Consider the following 20,986-nt stretch of genomic DNA (forward strand, 5'->3'; position numbering starts at 1 on the left):
ACTAAAGTGTTGGTACAGCAGCCCTTTTCAACCACAGCAATGTCCCACAAATACTGTTGATGATTAGACCCCAGAACACCTGGCAGGCATGGTGGTGGATGAGTCATGGTTTGGGCTTGGCAGGCAATCAGGCCCCTAACTGTAAGGGTCTTGTGACAAATGTAAGGTTTTATTTTTGTACAAGCAAGGGAACCAGAGAGAGCTCCAACTGTCAAGAGGAAAGCTTTGACTGCTCAGTTAAGTGTCACCAAAGTACTAGAGTAGCTTATAGAGCTCCTGGTAAAGACAAAAACATTATCTGGACGATGTACTTAGACACAAAAATACAGGTGTGCTGGACTGACGGGAGACTGATATAATTTAGCAAAAGTAAATGTAGAATCTTTTGACACTTGACTCCGGTTTTCATTGAGTCTCTGAAGTCTTCAGCTCTTTGGTTCGTCCATCATGGCTGGCTGTGACATTGCTTAGCAAAACGTAGTTAACTTGAAGTTTATTGCATTAAGTATCCTTAAGTATAATTATAGCAAGCCTGCTATAGACTACGCACGTGAATGTATATACTAACTAAATACTTCAGATTAAATTGGAACATTTTAATTTGATTTGTTCAGAGATCGCCAAACCTCAGATTTTGGAAAATTAGGAGGCACAAATGTAACTGACTGTTGGAAAATTCCAGAGCTGATGATTTTCAATTCAACATTCTTGTTTGCATGATTCCAAATTCCAAATTGGAATGAGTTTTCTTTTAAAATTTTACCCCTATGATTGCATCTTAGAAATTAAATCTAACTATAGTAGAAAAAATGTGTTCAGGAGTAAACCAAACATTTTTGTAAATTTTGTTGATCACGTTGGACTGTTTTAAAAATGAATTATTGGTTGAAAACTTGTTTGTAGAACAGGACACCTAGTGGTTGCTTGGTGAATTGACATGTCTCTCTTAAAAGAGATGACGCGTTCAGGAAAACTCAGAAAAACAATGTTCAGCAGATTGTTGACCAAACCATAAATTTGACTTTTACAACTGACTTGTTTCTATCAAAATTTTATTTCAGTGTAACAGGAAAAAGCATTTTTATAAATTTTCCTATCTTCTCCTCACCTTTCTAAAGAAATAAAAACCCATTTTACTGATAGTATTGGCACTTTTCATGTTGATAGTTAAAAAAAGAAATTCTGAATTTAAACGAAGGTCAAAATATAAAGATAATTTGTACCGCCTTTCACAGTTTGCACGCAGCTCTTCATCAAACCTTTAAAAATGTTGGATGTTGAATGGATAAATTATCTTTTGTTACTGAGGTTGTCTTAAATATTTATAAGAATTAACACATTAGATAAGTTAATAAAATGGTTTGAGGGATATTAATTATGAAACTCTGTTTTCTGGACCAAGTCAAATTCTATTTGGGTCACAAAGCCTGACCTTTGACCTGTGGAGTTTGTTATTTGCCCACTCTGGCATCTGAATGCAGCTGTCCAGTAAATCACTTGAAATCTGGAGTGAAAAAACAAGTCACTGCGCTGGGAGAGGGGTCCAAACGTAGCACATACCATTTTAATGCAGATTTTTTGGTTGTAACAAAGATTGGTAATGAATGATAATGGCAGCAAAAGTTCACAATTAAGATGATCATAACTTAAAACATAAATTCTTTTAGAGAAATATTTGTTTTGCATCATTTTGGCAGGAAAAACAGTGTGATGTAAGAGTGTGTGGGGTCCACATTTCTTAATACTGGGGATTTGTTCTCAGTAATAATTAACTGATTCTGATCTAAGCAGGATTTTTGTCTCTGCTCTGTTACAAGACAGAATATCCAGAGGAAAAGGAAGAAATGTGGATTCTTAGCTTCCTGCTGCTGACTTGGTTTCCAGCTGTGCTGCATGGTGAGACACTAAGATTCTGCCTCATGAAAGGTTTTTAATTTTTCCTTTTATTTGTTTGTTGTCCTTTGATTCTTGCTGTTTCAGCACAGGGAGCTGCTGGCTCTTGTGCTCGGCCGGAGCTGACACACGGGTTTCTGGTTCCCGACCGGCAAAGTTATCCTGAAAACAGTGTCACATATGCCTGCGATGATGGATTTAAATCCGCTATGGAAAGCTGGTGGGGAACAACCACATGTCAAAATGGGAAGTGGTTTCCCGAACCTTTCTGTATCGGTAGGTGTTCAATGAAACTTACGGTAAACTCTATTTTCAAAACTGCATCTTTATTAAATTTCAATGAATTTATGCAAACAAAAATGACGGCAAACTTTTGTGATTTACTTCCTGTTTTTGATTTTTTTCATAATATTTCAGTAATGCAAGTCTTTTCATTGGATATTTGTGCATCAAAATGTCTAAAACTGCTATTGTATGCACAACAGTGTTTACAATTTTAAATCAATGCAGTTGTTATTTAATAAACTTTATTAATTTTTTAGAACCTTTATAACTTTCAAAGTCCTTAACCAAATCACCAAAGATCATTGCTTTTCAGTACTTTTAGAGTTACTAATTGTCCTCCCTATGTCATTTTTTTTTTACTATAGGTTTACATGCATCAAAATGTGTGTATGCACAAAAACATGGTACACATATTTTGGTTGCATACAAAAACAGTGCACACAATTCATTTGACACATTTGCAATATGAAAATCTAATTGTGCAAAAGTGAGAGTAGCAGAGGCACATATTGTTGAAAGCCTACAGGCTTTCAACAATATGTGCCTCTGCTACTGTCTGTTAGAACAGATTACAAATCCGAGATAGACATAGAACTTTGTTATGTTTTGTTTCTCAGATGAAAACTCCTGTGTTCCACCTAAAATTTCTGGTGGGAAATGTTTGACCACAAGTGGCTGGTTTGAAGAAAATGATAAACTTACAGTTGACTGTGACCCAGGATATCGACTTACAAAAGCTTTTCCCCAGCCTACATGCATTAAAGGATCTTGGACCTCTATCCCCACCTGTGAGAGTGAGTATTAGAATCCTTAAAGTTTATATTTTACTAGATGCACCTAAAACCAATTGCCTTGAAAATGGTAAAAAAAAAATAAAGATAAAAATAAATAAATGTTTTCCTTTTCTTCCTTTGCAGAAAAGAAGGGTGCATGTGACCGGCCTCCTAAAATTTCTAACGCAACAATCCTTCACGAGGCATCCCAGGAGGTGTTTGCTGAAGGTTCTAAGCTTCAGTATGAATGCAAAACAGGACACAACACAGAAGACGGAAAAACACAAGAGTCCATCACCTGCAGGGCTGGGTGGTGGATGACGCCGCTCCCATGCAGTAGAGTCAGTAAGTGCATAAAGTTCCCACTTGAAGACACTCAGACTCTTCCTTAACCCTCTGTAGACTCTGAACTCACCGCTGCGTTTGCCAATCACATCAGCTGTTAACAATCATATAGAAATTACGTCGACTTCCCCATTAGAACAAAATTTTGCATAACGGGTTCTAAATGTCTTAAGCTTTGAAATTTCGTTTTTTTGTTTTGTTTTTGAATGTTTAGTGGAGCGTCACCTATTTATTATTTTTCACGTTGTTTTGATCTTGTCTTTGCTTTGTATTTAGATGTTTACATATTTTTTTGGCCGATGTCATTTGCACATGTGACCAAGCCCAAAAGCTGGTGGAAATTCATGTTGGCCACATGTAATCATTGCAGCCACAATGCACATTGCAGCAGTCCCCGCACGTATTTTAACCCTAACCCCGCCCTAAATAGGTGCAAATCGCCACTTCCTTTGTATTTCATATTTACACATTAGATCGTTGTTGCAAAACAGAAAGAAAACATTTCCTTGAAATTTGCAGTAAAAAAATGACAACATTTACTACTTGGAATTGAGGTTTTTGTAGAGGTTCAGGTTCATTGAATATGGGGTTATACCAAAAAGATGGATATCAACCATTTCCAAATAACTTTAAAAGCTAAATTATTAGAGCAAATAGTAAAGTAAAAGTAAGCATTAAAAAAAATCCCAGACTGCAAACAGTATGAGACCCAGAGCTCAAAAAGACTCATGTCACACTTCAGAGATGGAGTTATTTTAATCTGTGTTGTCTCTTTGTTTTGTCAGATTGTTTATTTTTTTTTTTTTTATTGAGAGAATAAATAAAAGAGGAACTAGGGATAAAGAGGAGGAAAGAGGAAACAGTTAGAGGTGTGAAAACAAGAAAAAAACTGAGCAAAATTGTTTTTTTTTTGTATTTCTATGAAGAATTTGAATAAATGAGGGACTCGGATTTAGTAGTGCCTTATGGGTGGCATCTCTTTTAGTTCACAGAAGTGCCAACAGCTTTAAAACTGATCATGGAGGAGAAAGAATTAATGGTGGTTTGTGCCCGGACGGTACAATACGACATCAATTCTTTCCCATATCGGAATAAAGCTCTAAAAGACAAAGTCTAAAGCAAGATTTGCAGCGCTTTGACGTTCACACTAAGGGTGTATTCAGACTGGACACATTTGATTTGCTTATTGTGAACCACTGTTTGTTTTCACCGATAATCCGGAACAAATTATCCATCTGACCACACCCAAGCGGACCCTGATCCGGGCGGGAGCAGAACCCGCTCTCGAACCATCTTTGAGGTAGTTTCGGTTCATTTCCAAGTGAAGAGAGCTTCGGATTGCTCTGGGATTCTTCAGTCTGAATACAATACGACGTAATCAGAGCAGGAATGATGGAAAAATGAGTCACATAGAAATATAAAGCAAAGATTGTCGTGTTATCAAACAAAACAAAAGTCAACTTTTTTGTTGGAAAGTTTATTTTTAACATCGTTATTAAGCTTCTTACACTGCACAAATAGTTTGCATGATTGAATGAAATAATTCATACTAGTTAGTTTGAATGCATAAATATGTGTGTGAACATTATTTGTATTGTGTACATGTTGACATGTGGACATTTTTAGAGCCAACAGGTATGTGTCTATAAGGCCCCGCCCTTATAGACTTGTATTACATCTGAACCTCACCGTAATGAGTATAACCATCCAGAAACTTGTTGCTTTTTGCTGCTTCATGGTTTTAACCCCCCCCCCCCCCCCCTTCTATAATCATCCTCCTATCCCCCCCCTTCAATATCCCTCTCTCTTCTTCCCTCCTTTCCTTTTCCGTCCAGTCCAACACAAAAGATTTTCAAATGTGATTAAAATGAATAAATGAATAAAGTTTGGCTTCGATTACAAAAAGGGTTTATTCAGACATACCTCTGGTTTGTCAGAAGATTCATAAACCCTGATGTTAAAATAAAATGTGTCCAACACAAGAGGCCTTCAGCTCTCAGCTGTTTGCCCAGCTGTTGGACAGGACAAGTTGAAAAAAAAAAAAAAAAAAAAAAAAAAACCGCTTCTTTTATGCTTTTCTGGGTCTCATTACGCTGCATGCGCCCGTGACGTCATCCTAAAAGCTACTTTGTAGTTTCCTTAATGGAATTCTCTGAAAATAATTCTATAAAACCACAACGCACTGAACTGTGATCGGAAGGATGCAAGCTCATCAAAATAACTTTCAACATGACACACATTGCTATATGTCATAAACACTTAGCAGCCTTCCTTCATACCAACGTCTCCTCATCACTGCAGTTGCCAGCATCCTCTGAGTTGAAGCACAGTAACCGCTATAGCAGCATGCCTCTGCTACCAAAGTAACAAGTAAACATTGTTGTTCCCAACGTTCAAAACTGGTAATCAAAATAAAAAGTTTTATTAGTTAACTGTCTCGATAAGAATTGTAAAGCGAAGCACGTCCGTCTTTCTCTTGTTGTTTTGACCCGCCCTCATAATTCCTGGCCAATTACTGACAAGTTCTTTAGTCACGTGGTTTTATTAACAAGCTTTGGTCCGTAACAGAGTTAACCGCTTGATGCGGTAACATTAAAGGGGGGTATCTGATCCTAGCTGCCAGCAACCTATGAATACTGAAACCACAAAGTTTGGACATGTAAACCTGACACATGACTGCAGCTCTGATCTGTTTAAATAAGCAAGTTCTGTTTTGTTTGTGCTTTTTTGCCCTTAGGTCCTGCCTGTGTGATGAGACAAGGTCAATATACGGATTTCAAACTAACAAAAGATGAACTTCTTATGGAAGGAGAGATCAGATCATTTAACTGTGGTTATCCTGGCTATGAAAAGAGAGCTCGCTGCATCAATTCAGAAATATTTCTAACCCATTGTAAGTGTAAAACTTAAATTACTTTTATATGCCATCATACCACAATGTATTTAAGTCTGCTCTTTCACTGTGCACATTATAGTCTACAAACATAGGTTTACTGTTTTGTAATTGAAGTTAACTTAAAAATATCATAGAAAAGATCCAAAAGATTTTCAGCCAAACAGTTTAAATTTAAGTCAGTTGGACTTAATGTTAAATTCTAAAACTGTGTGCAGAAATATTCACAACTTTGTTGCATTTCTTGAATTTATTTAACAGGTTGTCACACAAGCTATGTTGGAAGTGTAAGTACTCTGAAATTTTATTTTTATAAAAAAGCATTATTCTTAATTTAAACTGGCTAAACTAATAAGTATTTGACATCATTTTCCTAAATTTCCTTACTTTGTTTGTTTGTTTTGCCATCAGAGAGACTGCCATTTCGTCAACAGAGCCTAACACCAGCCGTGGTTCTGGTTTATGGACGGGGCAAAAAAGGAATGTTACAGTCACACTAAATGACTGCATGACATGTGTTTCATTTTCTTGTTGTACCTTCATTTGAGTTTCTTTAAATTCTGTGACAAATAATCAGAACTTTAATAAAAATGATTTCCTCTTTGAGTTCTGACTAAAACTAACTAAACTAAACTAAACTAAAACTAAACTGACCACATACAGAAAAATGGTACAAACCTGTAGGAGGTATTTTTGTTAGATATTCTTTTTTTTCTCGTAGTCACAGGGCCCCAGGTAATCAGAGTTAACTACAGTGAAAATAAAACCTGCACGCGTGCATGCGTGGGTTTTCTCCTGGGCCTCCGGCTTCCTCCCACTTCATAGGTTAATTGCTTAATCTAAATTGTCCCTAGGTGTGAATGTGAGAGTGCGTGGGTGTGTGATTGACGACACTCTACCCTGCGATAGACTGGCAACCTGTCCAGGGTGTCCCCTGCCTTCGCCCACAAGTGGCCGGGATAGGCTCCAGCAGCCCTGTGACCCCGAAAGGGACAAAACAGAAGAAGATGAATGAAAATAAAACCCACAATGTTATGTCCTCGTATGTGGACGCCAGGTCCATTATCATTTAACTGATTTAACCATAGCTATAATGTTTATCAGTTATTGCTTCTAAAGGATTGAATGCCAGACATTTACATTTTTCAAGTTAATTTCCATGGTTAAGATTTGGTTTTAGTCCCCAATTTAGTTTATTCTGATAATTTTGACAGTTAAGAAAAAGTAAAAGTAATTTTAAAGTTCACTGAAATTTATCACAAATACAAAAAAAACACCTTTTTTAACAAAAACTATATTTTTGAACAGACACATTTGTTTTTGTTAAAAAAAAAGAAAAGAAAAGAAGACATTGCGTAATTCAGACTTGGGCAAACATCCATAAAAATATGAGACACAAAAGTTAGGTCAGCATAAATAAACACTAGGATCACAAAAATGGATTGTTGGAGAACAACGTCCGTCATCCTTTAGAGGGAAAATAAACGCTGCATTTTCATGCATAAATAAGATATTTTAGTGATTCTACTGTATAATTAACCATCATAACAGTGCGTCCACCCAGTATATTTGTGCTTCAGTTGGATATGGTAAACATGCAGATTTTAATTTACAAAACAAAGTTCCATTTGCATTCATACATTTATATATGCACTTTAGAAACCACTCATTTATTACAGGGGAGATCCCAAACAGGTTTTCTAAATAAAAAGAAAAGCTTTAATAAAGTAGCTGGAATGATTGCTTGCATAGATAAATAACATTTCAAACAAATGATTTTGTTCATGCCATTTTAAAGTATTATTAATTATAATCACTGATATGGATCTACCATACGTTTAAAAGGTAAAGATAACACACTTGCTAAATCCTTTAAATTACATTGAGACAACAATGAGCTCTCATTAATGCAAAAACTATAATTGTAGTAGCTGCCAAATTAAACAAAAGTGTAATTCCAACTTCTGTTCAAAAAACATATTAATAGTAGAAAAAAAGTTTAAAAAATATTCAAAAAACACCATGTCAAGTAAATTAATATGAAATTAAAAAAATCTTTTAATAAAAAAAGGAGTTTGATCCTAAATTTATAAAAATGACTAAAGATTTAAAAAAAGAAAGATGCCAGTTTCTAGAAATATAAAAGCTAAAATGATTTTAAAAAATAATTTTAAAGAAAACAAGTTATTTATTTTTATTTTTATAGTTGAATGCTGAATTTATACTGTACCTTTATTTTACCTGTATTTTTATTTTTTGCATTCGATGAGAACAGCAAAGTGAAAATTGTATTGTACAGGAAAATGTGCTTTCCTCAATCAACATATGAAAATGATCATTTTGGATTAAATTTTGTTAAAAATAATAATAATGGTAGCAAAATGTCAATGAACAGGGTTTATAGCGGCTGCCGTTACTATCAAATTAGTATAAGACAACTTACGTTTTCAAAAACCATGAAAGAGATTAAAGTACATCCAGGAGTTACCTAAAAAAGAGATATATTCAGCATTACCCTGCATCATCAGGCAAATCAGGGAAGATCAAGGAATGAAATTTTTACAATTTAAATTTCATCTGTTCATGACCATTTCTTTCTGCATAATTATAATCCAAAATAACAGAAGCATCAATCCTCTGTAGTGGGCAAAACAGAAATGGGGCAGATGGTTATTGATCAAACACTCTTTCAATCTGCATTAGGACAAAGTTTATAAACAATCCAAAACTGGAAAAACTTTCAACTTAAAAAAAAGAGTGAAAGCTAAAATAAAAAAGAGGAAAATTAATTTGCATAAAACGTCTAAACTGAGTTCAGGTGTGTCTGTTTTTGACCTAATCATGAAGTATTTGCCGAAAGTTTTTCCAGCAAAAATAGGAACTAATTCCTGTTATTTCATAATGTTGATCTCATATCTCTGCAATCCAGGAAATAACTTTGAAATCTGAAATGCAAACAACCCCTTGGACTTTATTCAGCCTGCTTTTTGAGACAAATGACTACCAGACGGTGGTAACCGGGAATTTCACACCTGGGTCTTCAGTCGTTTGACGTTTAACCCTTGTGCTATCCTAGGCACTTTAACATTGGGAGTAGGGTCATCTAGACCCACAAGACAGTGCGCTGAACCTTTTTTCCTCAATGATTTGTGATCTTCACTGGTGTCCATGGATTACATGAAATTCTCTTCACCTTTATCCACCTTTGTTATGGTAGGGAGAACACGTCAATGTAAGGTCATCTGGACCCCATAGGGTAGCACGAGGGCTAAATTACTCAACCTCTCATGAACCATTTTACGATGCAGAGACAAGCTTTGCATTGCACATTGAAAATTCCTAGCAACAATAAATGCCTCTAAATAAACGGAATAAACAAAACAGTAAAAACATCTTGTTATGGAACTACAGCCAGCAAAAAACTTTGAAAATAACCACATCAATTTGAAACATTATTTATTAAGATATTTATAATTTCATTCATTAAAAATCAGATTATTTGAAGAGAAAATCCTGTCTAAAAACTGTTTGATCACCCTGTCGTGTAGATTATTGCGCTTCAGTTCCATCAAGAAGTCCTTTTCTATTCTCTTCATCAAGGCCAGAGCTGAGAGCCGAGTCTGTCCAGTTGTGTTTTTGCGCAAGTTTTAATTTGCCTCAGAGCCGAAAATGTCCGCTCGACAGACACAGTGGACATGGGGATGGTCAGCGCCAAACACACAAATCGGTAGAGCTGCTCACGATCTCACTCAGATTTTTCTGATGAAGGAAGTCAAGGATATCAGTGGGATATTTTCCTGCAAAATCATCCCTGACGTCAGTAGTGGTTTTAGGCACGGGCAATACGGGATATTGCCCGGGGCGCAAATTCAAGGGGGCTGGCATCCCCGTGCTTGGAAGAAAATAAAAATTGCGCCACTATCTTTTCTATTATCTATCATTTCACAGACTTTGGAACTGCCTAAAACCAGCAAATTGGCGCCGCCCCACAGCTGCACGCTCCTGTCTTATAGAAGGAGCTGCATCTGTGAAGGAAAAGGTGAGGGGTAGTGGCCGCAGGCTGCGAGGAGCAGAGCCGTGATAACGCAACCCCTGGATCATTGCTGCTGTTGGATCACTCAGCTCATGTTAATAATGTCATTATTTATTAACTATTGTAGATATTTTTTTTACATGTTTTTTCTGTCGTTTAGTTGGTGTCAGTATTTGACATTAAAGACAGAAGGTAATGCAGTAAAACAGCTGCACTTTTAGAGATCATAAATAAACAATAGATCATTTTTTATGAATGGATTGGGGTTTTTGGAGGTTTTTACTCTTGGTTTTGCACAAAATTAGGAAAAGGCCAAATATTTTTGGATTAATCCAACCGATGATTTCTTTGATTTCGTTTTTACTATTTTATAAGACTTAAAAATGATGTTCACAGTAGCATGAAAAAAAAATCGAATCCATCTGATACGTTTCACAAAAACACACACAAGGCGTCACACACCACGCAGAAATGAACTTATTGCTAAAAATGATGCCAGGAGTCCAGCTCTAAAGAAATGGACAAAAGAGCAAAGAAATGGAATTTGTTGATTCGTTATTTCTAATTATTAATATTTCCAGGCTTTGTTTGTTTTGTTCTGCTTCATGTTCCTATTTGTATGATTTTGACAGAATATATTTTTGTGGATAGCAAAATATTTTACGTTATTTAAGATTTAACTTGATCTATTCTGGATACATTTTCCTGTTTTTATCCAAAATTATGTTCAAAAAGTTAACTTTTAAAGGTTTAAAAGTTTAGCTTTAGTGTGTTCACTAAATGTTTATCTTGTTCGGCCCGAAACATAAAGTGTGTATTTAATTCAGGCCCCCTGTGAGACTGAGTTTGACCCCCCTGTAATACGAGTTTATAAAATTCATGCATTTTATGCATTACAGTCAGCTCTGTTTTTAACTGAGACGGATTAAAAACTGCTCAGTGGCTCTGTGCCAAACTGGACAAGGCTGCATGTGTCTTCCTGAAACTGTCAGGATCAGAAGGTCTAAATAGTGTGACATTGCCTAAGCCTTCTAGATGGCCCTGCTGACACCAACTCAAAATCTGATTGGTTGAAGGAAATAATAATAATTTAAAAAAATGGATTGAATTTATCTGCGCTTTTCCAGATGATCAAAGCGCTTCCATTGTGTCCATTAATCATTCATTCTTCATTCATACTTGGTAATTGTAAATGAATGACTCACATTAGCTCTTTAGCTCTTACTCTGCCTAGCAACAAAGAACAGCTGTAATGGTAAATTGGTTAAATGGTCCAACATGAAAATACGTTTGTCTGGAAGCAGCATAACCATCATAAACACAATAAAAGGAATTGGACAAACCATTTGGAATGAATAAATGAAACGAGCTAAACCGGGAGCCGGTTTAGCTCGTTTCATTTATTCAGGCTCCCGGTTTAGCTCGTGCTGGTTTGCGGTGCCTTCCGTCCGTGAAACCAGGGTTTGACTCCGGGCTGCTCCCTGTTCCCTTCTCTACTTCTGTGCCGGTTCCAAGCCCGGTTGCTTTGAGGGGGTTGCGTCAGGATGGGCATCCGGCATAAAATATTGCCAAGTTTACCGTGCGACTCGTTCGCTGTGGCGACCCCTGATGGGAAAAGCCAAAAGGGAAACACATTTGGAATGAATAAATGTGTATGCATTGACAAAATATAATTAACACATGATTCAAATATTTTTTAGGACTTCAGAGAAGGCCTTGAAGGCCCTGATGGCCCATCACTGCTAATAGATCGGTTAATTTAGCAAAAAGCATAAAAGTTAAGCAGAAAACAATGCCATATTACTTTTATATGTCTTATGGAAATAACAGCTATTTTTCCTTAAATAAGGACAAACCCAACTAAGGAACTGGTTGCAGGAGCAACAACTGTTGCCCTCTTTTTGGTTTATATTAATTAAAAGATGGCCTTGAGCAATATCTTTTGCTATTCTGTTTGTTCATTGTGTACTTACTCTTTCATCACTTCTTGTCCCTCAGCAAAAATATCCAGCAGTTATTAACTGGTATTGATCAGTAAAAGGTTCTTCGCTGTTCTTCAGTAGTGATTGAAGTCCTGACATGATTAGGTTGAGTTATTCCAGTTTTGCTCTACTGGTTTGGCTTCCAGGAATACTCAATGGTAAGAATTCAAGGTTATTTTTTGTCTATTAAGAATCTCAGCCACTTCATGCTGCCCTAATATGTCCTGCAGGCCAACTATTCTTCAATGTCAGAGTTTGAAACAAAAAACATCTAATCTTTGTTTATGTTCGCTGTGATTTCTTTGACATTCTTTTTTTCAATTTTTTTTTCTTTTTTTGTCAGCACAGGGAACACCAGAGTTATGCAGTGCTCCCACACTGCTAAATGGTTTTTTTGTCCCCATGAAGGACTCTTACCAGCAACATGAAAAGATCGAGTACGCCTGTGAGAATGAATACAAACCTGCAGTGGAGCGGGCAGAAAGCGTGTGTAGAAATGGTCAATGGTCTCCTCAGCCACTGTGCATTGGTGAGTATTTTACACATTCAAAAAAGGTGTTTTGAATGAAAGCTTAGAGAATTTTCCGTGGAAATTCTAGGGTGCTGCATCTTAAGGAAACAGCAATAGAGCAAGAAATGACTAGCAAAAAATTGGTTGCTTTTAAATTAGAAAGAAGAATTTTTTTCCAAATATGATAGGTTGTACAAAAAAATGAGTTTCCATGGTGGCCCACCTGTGTTTGCCCACATTGGCTTAAGAGACCACCTGGTGGACAGCTCAGTTGTCCACTGGGCGGCTGGCTGACGTAGTGAGCCAGCCCACTGAGTGTCCACTTCAGCTAATGTGGGCAAACACTGGTGGGGGCACTGTGGAAACTGCGGAAAAACCCATCTGGGGCTCACACTTTCTGCCCACTTTCTAACCACCTGGGGCCCACTTGGCCTTTGCTAGGTTGGTATTTTTATGTTTATAAACATTAAAAAAACAGAAGACAAGAAAATATAAGAGTTACGCTCTTGAAGTAGATCTGGTGAGTAATGGGAAACCATTGAGCGGCAGGACAGGAGTGATTTGGTGGTTAGAGGGGATCTGACAGGTGACTCGGGGAGCTGATGTTTTGAATTAGTGGAAGTTTATAGAGTTTTTTTTTAAATGGAGAGTCGAAACTAAAAGGAAATTTCAATAGTCGAGATGGGAGGTTTCAAGGCTGTGCACAAGGCAACATTGGAGTGGGAGCTTAGGGAAGGACAAATGCTGCGGATGGAAGCAGGTGAAAGTAGGTGAAATAGGTGATGTTATCAACGTGGGCTGAATGTTGTTTTGGTGGAAGATGTGACAGAGGGTAAAAAGGTAGATGAGAAAAAACAGAGGACCCAGGACAGAGCCTGTACCCCGCCCAGCCTAACTAATGCAAAATACAAAGAGGACTCAAAGTTTTGGTATGAGTATGGGAGTAAAAATACTTAAAAATACGAGTCTACAAAGCTAAATCAGGGTCAGGCAGGAAGGAGTCAAAAATAGGCATGAGTTCATCAGAGGAGAGACAGGATGTTAATAAATATAGGCAGGGTTGGGGCAGGCAAACAGAGTCAATAGATCAGGTCCAAACATAATCCTTGGTAAGGAACGCAGATTGGCACAAACAAGTCAGTTCATTTTTATTTATAATGCCCAAATTCACAACAATAGTCGTCTACAGTACAGTACTTTAGAGCTTAAGTATGCTGTAGTTGATTGAGTGAAATGAGAGTCAGGTGTGCAGCATTCAGGTAGTGTGGTTTGAACTCTGGAGTTGGATCCTGCTGGTGAGCAGAGGGGGAGACAGAGTTCAAACTTCTGACAGAGCTCCCCTCCTGCGAGTGGCTACTGAAAGCAAGGGGCCCTCCGACGTCAAGGTTGACCCAGAGGTCGGGGCGCTGGTCTGTCCAGGTGGCATCAGTGGAAGTTGCTGATCAGGGAGGGCTCAAGGATGTCATCAGTGGCGACCCTGGAGCTCTGGACCGTACCCGTCTGAATCCACCAGGTATTGACGCCGACCTTCTTGGCGACGGGAGTCTAGGATCTCCCCAATGAGATAGGCCGCCTTTCCATCCACCATCAAGGGAGGCACACCGACGTCAGAGGGTTCCGACCCCCCCCGCCCGCCCCATCTGGAGGTCTACTGGCGGGCTTCAGCAAAGAGACGTGGGCGGTGGATGGGTGGGAGAGAAGTGATAGTCAGGAGGCAACAGGAGGTGAAGCCAGAGGTCTCGGGTGAAAGGCCAGACCCATTGACCGGGAACCAGATCGGGACCTTCCCTGTCAGCAGGTGGGCTTGAGGCCCCTAGTGTTTTCATGAGATGTATTTTAATTTATTCAGTCTTTTAACCACTATAATAAATCTCTTTTAAAATTGGAGCCACGTCTCCACTTGGTTGAGTCCCCATTTTTTATTAGTGTGTGCCTGAACATCTTATGTTGTCACACACCTACATGATGAACTGACTGGCTGGGTCCAGGCGATGGAGGATTGGCACCTGGGTAAAGCACTGCTCAGGTGTCTGTAATGCCTCCGTGGCTGCCTGGTCCATATCAGACCTTTGGGAGCGCCCTTCAGTGGAGAGGTGAGAGGGTCTGCCACCATGCTGAAGCCATGGATGAAACGTTGGAAGACATTGGCTAACCAGAGGAAACGCTGCAGCTCCTTTACTGTGTTTGGCTGGGACCACTGCAGCACCACGTAAACCCCTTGCCCTGATCCATCACCACGCCCCACTGCGCTGATCACATAACCCAGAAAAGACACTGATGTTTCATGGAACTCCCGCTTCTCTCCCTTGGCGTACAGGTTATGCTGGATCAGCCGCTGTAATACCTGCCGAACATGTGCAACATGCTCCTTCAACGTGTCAGAGTAGACCAGGATGTCGTTGATGTAAACGACAACAAAGCATTGCAGCATGTCCTGGAAGATGTCGTTAACAAATGCCTGGAACACAGAGGGGTGTTAGAGACGAAAATGACCAAACATTCTCTTTCACTCATGCAAATGAGGTTTGTGAACAATAGTTTTGTTTTGTAGATCCACAGCAGCAAATCAAAGAAGCTGCACTTGCTTCAATAAAATCCTGACTCGAACCCATCTTTCTCGGTTCGTTTCCAATCCGACTGAGCTTCAGTTCGCTCTGAAAATCTTCAGTCTGAATACAATCTGTTCCCGGAGCGCAACAACTGAACCAAAATGGCCAGCGTAGCCGGTGGTCACGTGGTCCAAAAGACAGTCAGAATCTAGCAAATGATGAACTTGTGTAAAGTAACAATAATTTTGGTATCAAAGAGCTAAAAAACTCCTTACTTGTTACAAGTAACACTGCTGAAAATGCTTCTTACATGCCTTTCTGTGTCTCGTTACACGCCACGCGCTGCTGTGACATAATCCAATTAGCTACCTTGTAGTTTCACAGCAGAATTCTCTCAAACAATGCCGTAACATCACAACAATGAGACACAGCAACTTACTGAAATTTGATTAGATGAATGCAGGCTCAATAAAACAACTTTTAACTTGATGCACATTGCTGTTCACAGTTTTCCCGACATCTATATGTCATAAACACTTAGCAGACTACCGTCATAGTAACTTCACATCATCACAGCAGTTGCTAGCATCCTCTGAGTTAAAGCACAGTAACAGCCAGCATACCTTGGCCGTACCAAAGTAACAAGTAAACAGTGTTGTTCCCAACGTTCAGAACTGATGATCAAAATAAGAGTTTTGACAAGTTAAAAGTCCCGATAAGAGTTGTAAAGCGAAGCACGTCTGTCTTTCTCTTGTTGTTTTGACCCCCCCCCCCCCCCCGAATTCCTGGCTAATGACTGACGAGATGTTTAGTCACATAGTTTTATTAACAAGCTTTGGTCTGTAGCAGAATAAACTGCTTGATGCCAGACTGAATACTGACCAAACGCACAAATTAAGTGGACTCGATCCAGAAAAAATAAATTTTCCAGTCTAGATTCACCCTCTCATCCAACTGTAGGTGGTGGATGTGCACTAGTAAACAGTAGTAAAAGAAAAAGCCCCCCCCCCTGCTTGTTGTCACAAGAACAGGCAGACAGCTGGATCCAAATGCAGCAGGTTTATTAGCTCAGCTAAAAGTCCACAAAGCTAAATCATGGTCAAACAGGTAAGAGTCAATAACAGGCTATAAGTTCATCACAGAAGAGACAGGATGGTCAAAATCCAGGCAAGGGTCAGGGCAGGCGGCAGGCAGAGTCAGAGCCAGGAGACAGAACATCAGTTCCAGAAATAATGTTCGGTAAAGTCGGCAGAGCGGCACAAACAATAATACACATGGAGCTGAGCTCAGTGCAGTCCTAAAGTATGCTCTTTCATTGTGCACATTATAGTCTACAAACATAGGTTGACTGTTTTGTTATTCAAGTTTACATAAAAATGATCCAAAGACTTTCAGCCAAACAGCTTAAATCTAAGTTAGTTGGACTTAATTTTAAATTCTAAAACTGTGTGCAGAAATATTCACAACTTTGTTGCATTTGTTGAATTTATTTTATAGGTTGTCCCACAAGATATACTGGCAGTGTAAGTGCTCTAAAATTGTATTTTTATACAAAAGCATTGTTCTACTTTTAAACTGGCTGTATTAATAAGTAATTGACATAAATTTCCCAATTTTTTTATTTTGTTTGTTTGTATGTTTGTTTTGCCATCAGAGAGACTGCGATTTCATTAACAGAGCCGTGGTTCTGTCATGGTTTGGGTTTCTTTGTATTGGTTTTTGCTTCCTGTCTTGTTCTGTCATGGTTGAGTTCTGTTTCCTGTTTTATTGTGAAAGGTTTACTGTTTTGTCATGTTCTTGAGTTTTACTTCCTCTGTCCCAATCTGCCCTGATCATGTTCACCTATGTCTTGTCATTCCTGTTTGTATTTAAGTCTTTAAGTCTCTGCCTTCCTCTTGTGCTGGTCCATTAATGTCCTTAATGTCTCTCATGTAATGTCTTTAACGTCCCTGACTCCCTTCATGCCATGTTTTCATGCTATGCCACATTAAATTTAGTTTTAGTTTTTTTTACCCTGCTCTGCAGCGCCTTTTGTTAATTAAATCCCTTGCCTTGGAACCGTGTGCCTCTGTCTATGCATTTTGGGTCCTCCACGCTCACCAGCCCCCCCAACCAGACAGATTCTGATTCATGGACGGGACAAAAAAGGAATGTTTCAGTCACAGGAAATGACTGCATGACGTGTTTTATTCTCTTGTTGTACCTTCATTTTCGTTTCTTTAAATTCTGTGAGAAATAATCAGAACTTTAATAGAAATTGTCTCATCCTACAAGTTCCTGGGTGTCTATCTGGACGACAAACTGGACTGGTCCACAAACACTGAGGCGGTCTACAAGAAGGGCATGAGCAGACTTTACTTCTTGAGGAGACTCAGGTCCTTCAATGTCTGCAGCAGGATGCTCTACATGTTCTACCAGTCTGTCATGGCGAGCACCATCTCCTTTGCTGTAGTGTGCTGGCATCAAAGCAAAGGACGCCAGCAGACTAAACTCTTAAAAAAGCAGGGTCTGTTATTTGCTCCAAGCTTGTCAATCTGGAGGAGGTGGAGGGGGACAGACTGCTGGCTAAACTGGGGACCATCATGGACAATCCTTCCCATCCTCTCTTCAAATAGGTAGACAAATTGAGAAGCAGCTTTAGCGGCAGATTTATACACCCCCGCTGTGCTAAAAAAACTATACAGTAAGTCATTCCTGCCATCAGCCATTAGACTTCACAATTCATCTGGCAGACTTGGATGTACATAAGATCTTTAAGAGTTCTAGATTTTTCGACTGTATATTTTCTGCCTGTTAAGTTATATATTATTTTCCTCTTTGAGTTCTGACTAAAACTAATCTACTTTTTCACCTGCATCTGTAGATTATTTTGCCCATAAATTTTGTGAAACAAAAAAAAAAAAACAACAAATCACATACCGGTAAGCCACATATGAGACAATATTGTTAGAGACACCCTTACAACCCTCTCACAACAAGTAAACAGAAAAGGAGCATCTTAACCCCCTCATGGGTGAATATGGGCTGACCTCATCAAAAGATTGTACAAACCTGTACGGGTCTATGGAGTCCTAAGCTGGTCATAATTAAATAAATATGACCTTGTTCCAATACACAATCAACCATTAAATCTCTCATAAATATATAAAAAGATCATGATATTGTGAAAAACCTGCACACAGATTTTAAATTAGCCATTATATTATTCAATATATTTCATTTTTGCTTTAAAAACCTGTTCATTATTTTAAAACAGCATTTTAAAATATTCATTTTTAATCATGTTTAAACATGTTACTAACCTGTACGGGTCATGCCAGTGTAATAAGTAAGGGCGAAATAGGCGAGACACAGTTCTGTTGTACAGATTTTAAATTTTTTTATCCCCCTAATTCCACACAATGCACAAGTGTCCTGTTAGTGCTGTTCACTTTATTTGTGTGTGCTCTTTACAGGCTCTTTGTGGCAGCATGACTGTTAGACATGATCAGGACGTAGCACACACTCATGTTGTGGGGTCATTAAGGGGCCAGTACTTGCACATTAATAATGACCAGAATGTAGCATAAGTGTGCCATATGAAAGCATCACGCATACATCGTAATTGTGTGCTACTTACCCTTACGGATACTTCATGATACACTTACCCCACACGCGCCACTATGGTAAGTTCCATTTTCATGACGTCCCTTGAGGTGGTCAGATGAGCCTCAAAGGAACTGCAAGACTCACCTGTGCTACCCTTAAGATGCAGCCGCTTCTCTATACAACTCTCCACGGGCCCGGACAGCCCAAAACCATGCAGCACCCGTATGGGTCAAACCATCATATGGGTGCATGAGTCCAAGGTTGCTTCAAATCAGGAAAATAGAAGAGGAGTGTAATAGTGAATGCTTCAAAGCAGGTCAACAGAAGAGGCAAATTTTAATGACAAAGACAAAAATGTCAAGACAGATCTGACATGGAACAACTGAATCATGGACAAAGTAGAAGACAATCAAGTATATTATTTCAATGAAATCCTAACCAGAAAAGAGAAAAGATTTTGAAAATCTGTCAATTTAACCTTGTAGAATTGTGATTGAGTGCAGTTAAGAGAATATTTATAAACTGAACTTACTTCTTGACAAACACATGTCCAAATTACTATAAACTAGTTATTTGTTACATTTAACATTTACCTCCAATTTTTGTATACTATGACAAAATTACCTCAAAACTAAATTAAACCTTTTTTTTTTAAGTGGTCTAATCTCCATCACCTTTGAGTATTAACCTGTTGAGACCCGAGTTCTTGTTAGATATTGTTTTTTTTTGTAGTCACAGGGCCCCAGATAGTAAGAATTAACTACAGTTAAAATAAAAAAAACACACAATGTGATGTCCTCATATGTGGACGCCAGGTCTGAAGAGGTTAAATCAAACTGATTTATTCGTAAGCTAAAATGTTTATCAGTTATTGCATCTAAAGGATTGAATACCAGACATTTTTAAAAATAATTTCCATGGTTAAGATTTGGTTTTGGTCACCAATTTAGTTTATTCTGACATTTTTGACAGTTAAGAAAAGTAAAAGTAATTTTAAAGTTAATTGAACTTTCTCGCAAATGAAAAAAAAAACAGTTTTGAACAGAAAAATGTGTTAAAAAAAAAAAAAGAAAACATTGCATGATTCAGACTTAGGCAAACATCCAAAAAGTATGAGACACAAGATAGGACAGCATAAATAAACACTAAGATCACAGAAAATAGGATTGTTGGAGAACAAAAGCTTAAATAAAGAAGCTGGAATGATTGCTTGCATAGATAATAACATAATTCAAACAAATGATTTTCTTCATTCCATATAAAAGTAAATGAATAACAATTACTGAGATGGATCTACCATATGTTTAAAAGATTAGATAAGGTAAAAAAGCTAACACTTGCTAAACCCTTTAAATTACAGTCATGCAACGTTGGCTGAATTTGTTAAAAAAAAAGAGCTCTCATTCATGAAAACTATAATTGTAGTAGCTGCCAAATTAAAAAATAGTGGATTAGAAAATAGTGCAAAAACATTTAAAAAACACCATGTCAAGTAAATTAATATGACGGTTAAAAAGAAATCTGTTAATAAAAGAAAAGTAGTTTGGTCCAAAAATTAATAAAATGACTAAAGATTAAAAAAAAAATGAAGATGGCAGTTTATCGAAATATATAAACTAAAATGATTTTTTTTAAAGAACTTTCCTAATAATTTTATTTATTTGAGTGCTGAATTTATACTTTACCACCGTTATGTCACGTTTAGTTTTGGCATTCATTGTAAACTACAAAGGGAAAATTGTATTGTACAGGAAAATGTGCTTTAGAACAAAAAGTCTCATCCTGTGGCACATAGATAACTAAATCTAAAGGCAATAAAACTAAATTCATTAAAAACACTTAGAATATTGTTGTTACATTCATATAACTCATATCAAAAGTTGCAAATATGTTTTTTTTATACAATTTAAATTTCATCTGTTCATGACCATTTCTTTCTGCATAATTATAATCCAAAATAACAGAAGCATCAATCCTCTGTAGTGGGTAAAACAGAAATAGGGCAAATGTCCATGGATCAAACGCTCTTTCATTCTGCATTAGCGCAAAGTTAATAAACAATCCAAAACTGAAAAAGCTTTCAACTTAAAAAAAAAAGTCAAAGCTAAAAATAAAAAAAGGAAAATTCATTCGG

The 20,986-nt window shown here is 37.7% G+C and overlaps 1 protein-coding gene across 1 annotated transcript; it reads left to right on the forward strand.

The window, feature by feature from the left end:
* Positions 1-1,742: 1,742 nt before the first annotated feature.
* LOC105357676 (complement factor H-related protein 2) lies at positions 1,743-6,795 on the forward strand. The gene is made up of 7 exons (XM_023964855.2): positions 1,743-1,896; positions 1,981-2,169; positions 2,796-2,972; positions 3,096-3,296; positions 6,034-6,189; positions 6,451-6,476; positions 6,601-6,795. Exons 1-7 carry the CDS (start codon positions 1,845-1,847, stop codon positions 6,628-6,630), a joined length of 831 nt encoding a protein of 276 aa, XP_023820623.1. The 5' UTR covers positions 1,743-1,844; the 3' UTR covers positions 6,631-6,795.
* The last annotated feature ends 14,191 nt before the right edge of the window (positions 6,796-20,986 follow it).

The sequence above is a fragment of the Oryzias latipes genome, chromosome 17 (assembly GCF_053564925.1).
Source record: "Oryzias latipes strain Hd-rR chromosome 17, Olatipes_Hd-rR_3.1".
NCBI classification, from domain to species: Eukaryota; Metazoa; Chordata; class Actinopteri; order Beloniformes; family Adrianichthyidae; genus Oryzias; species Oryzias latipes.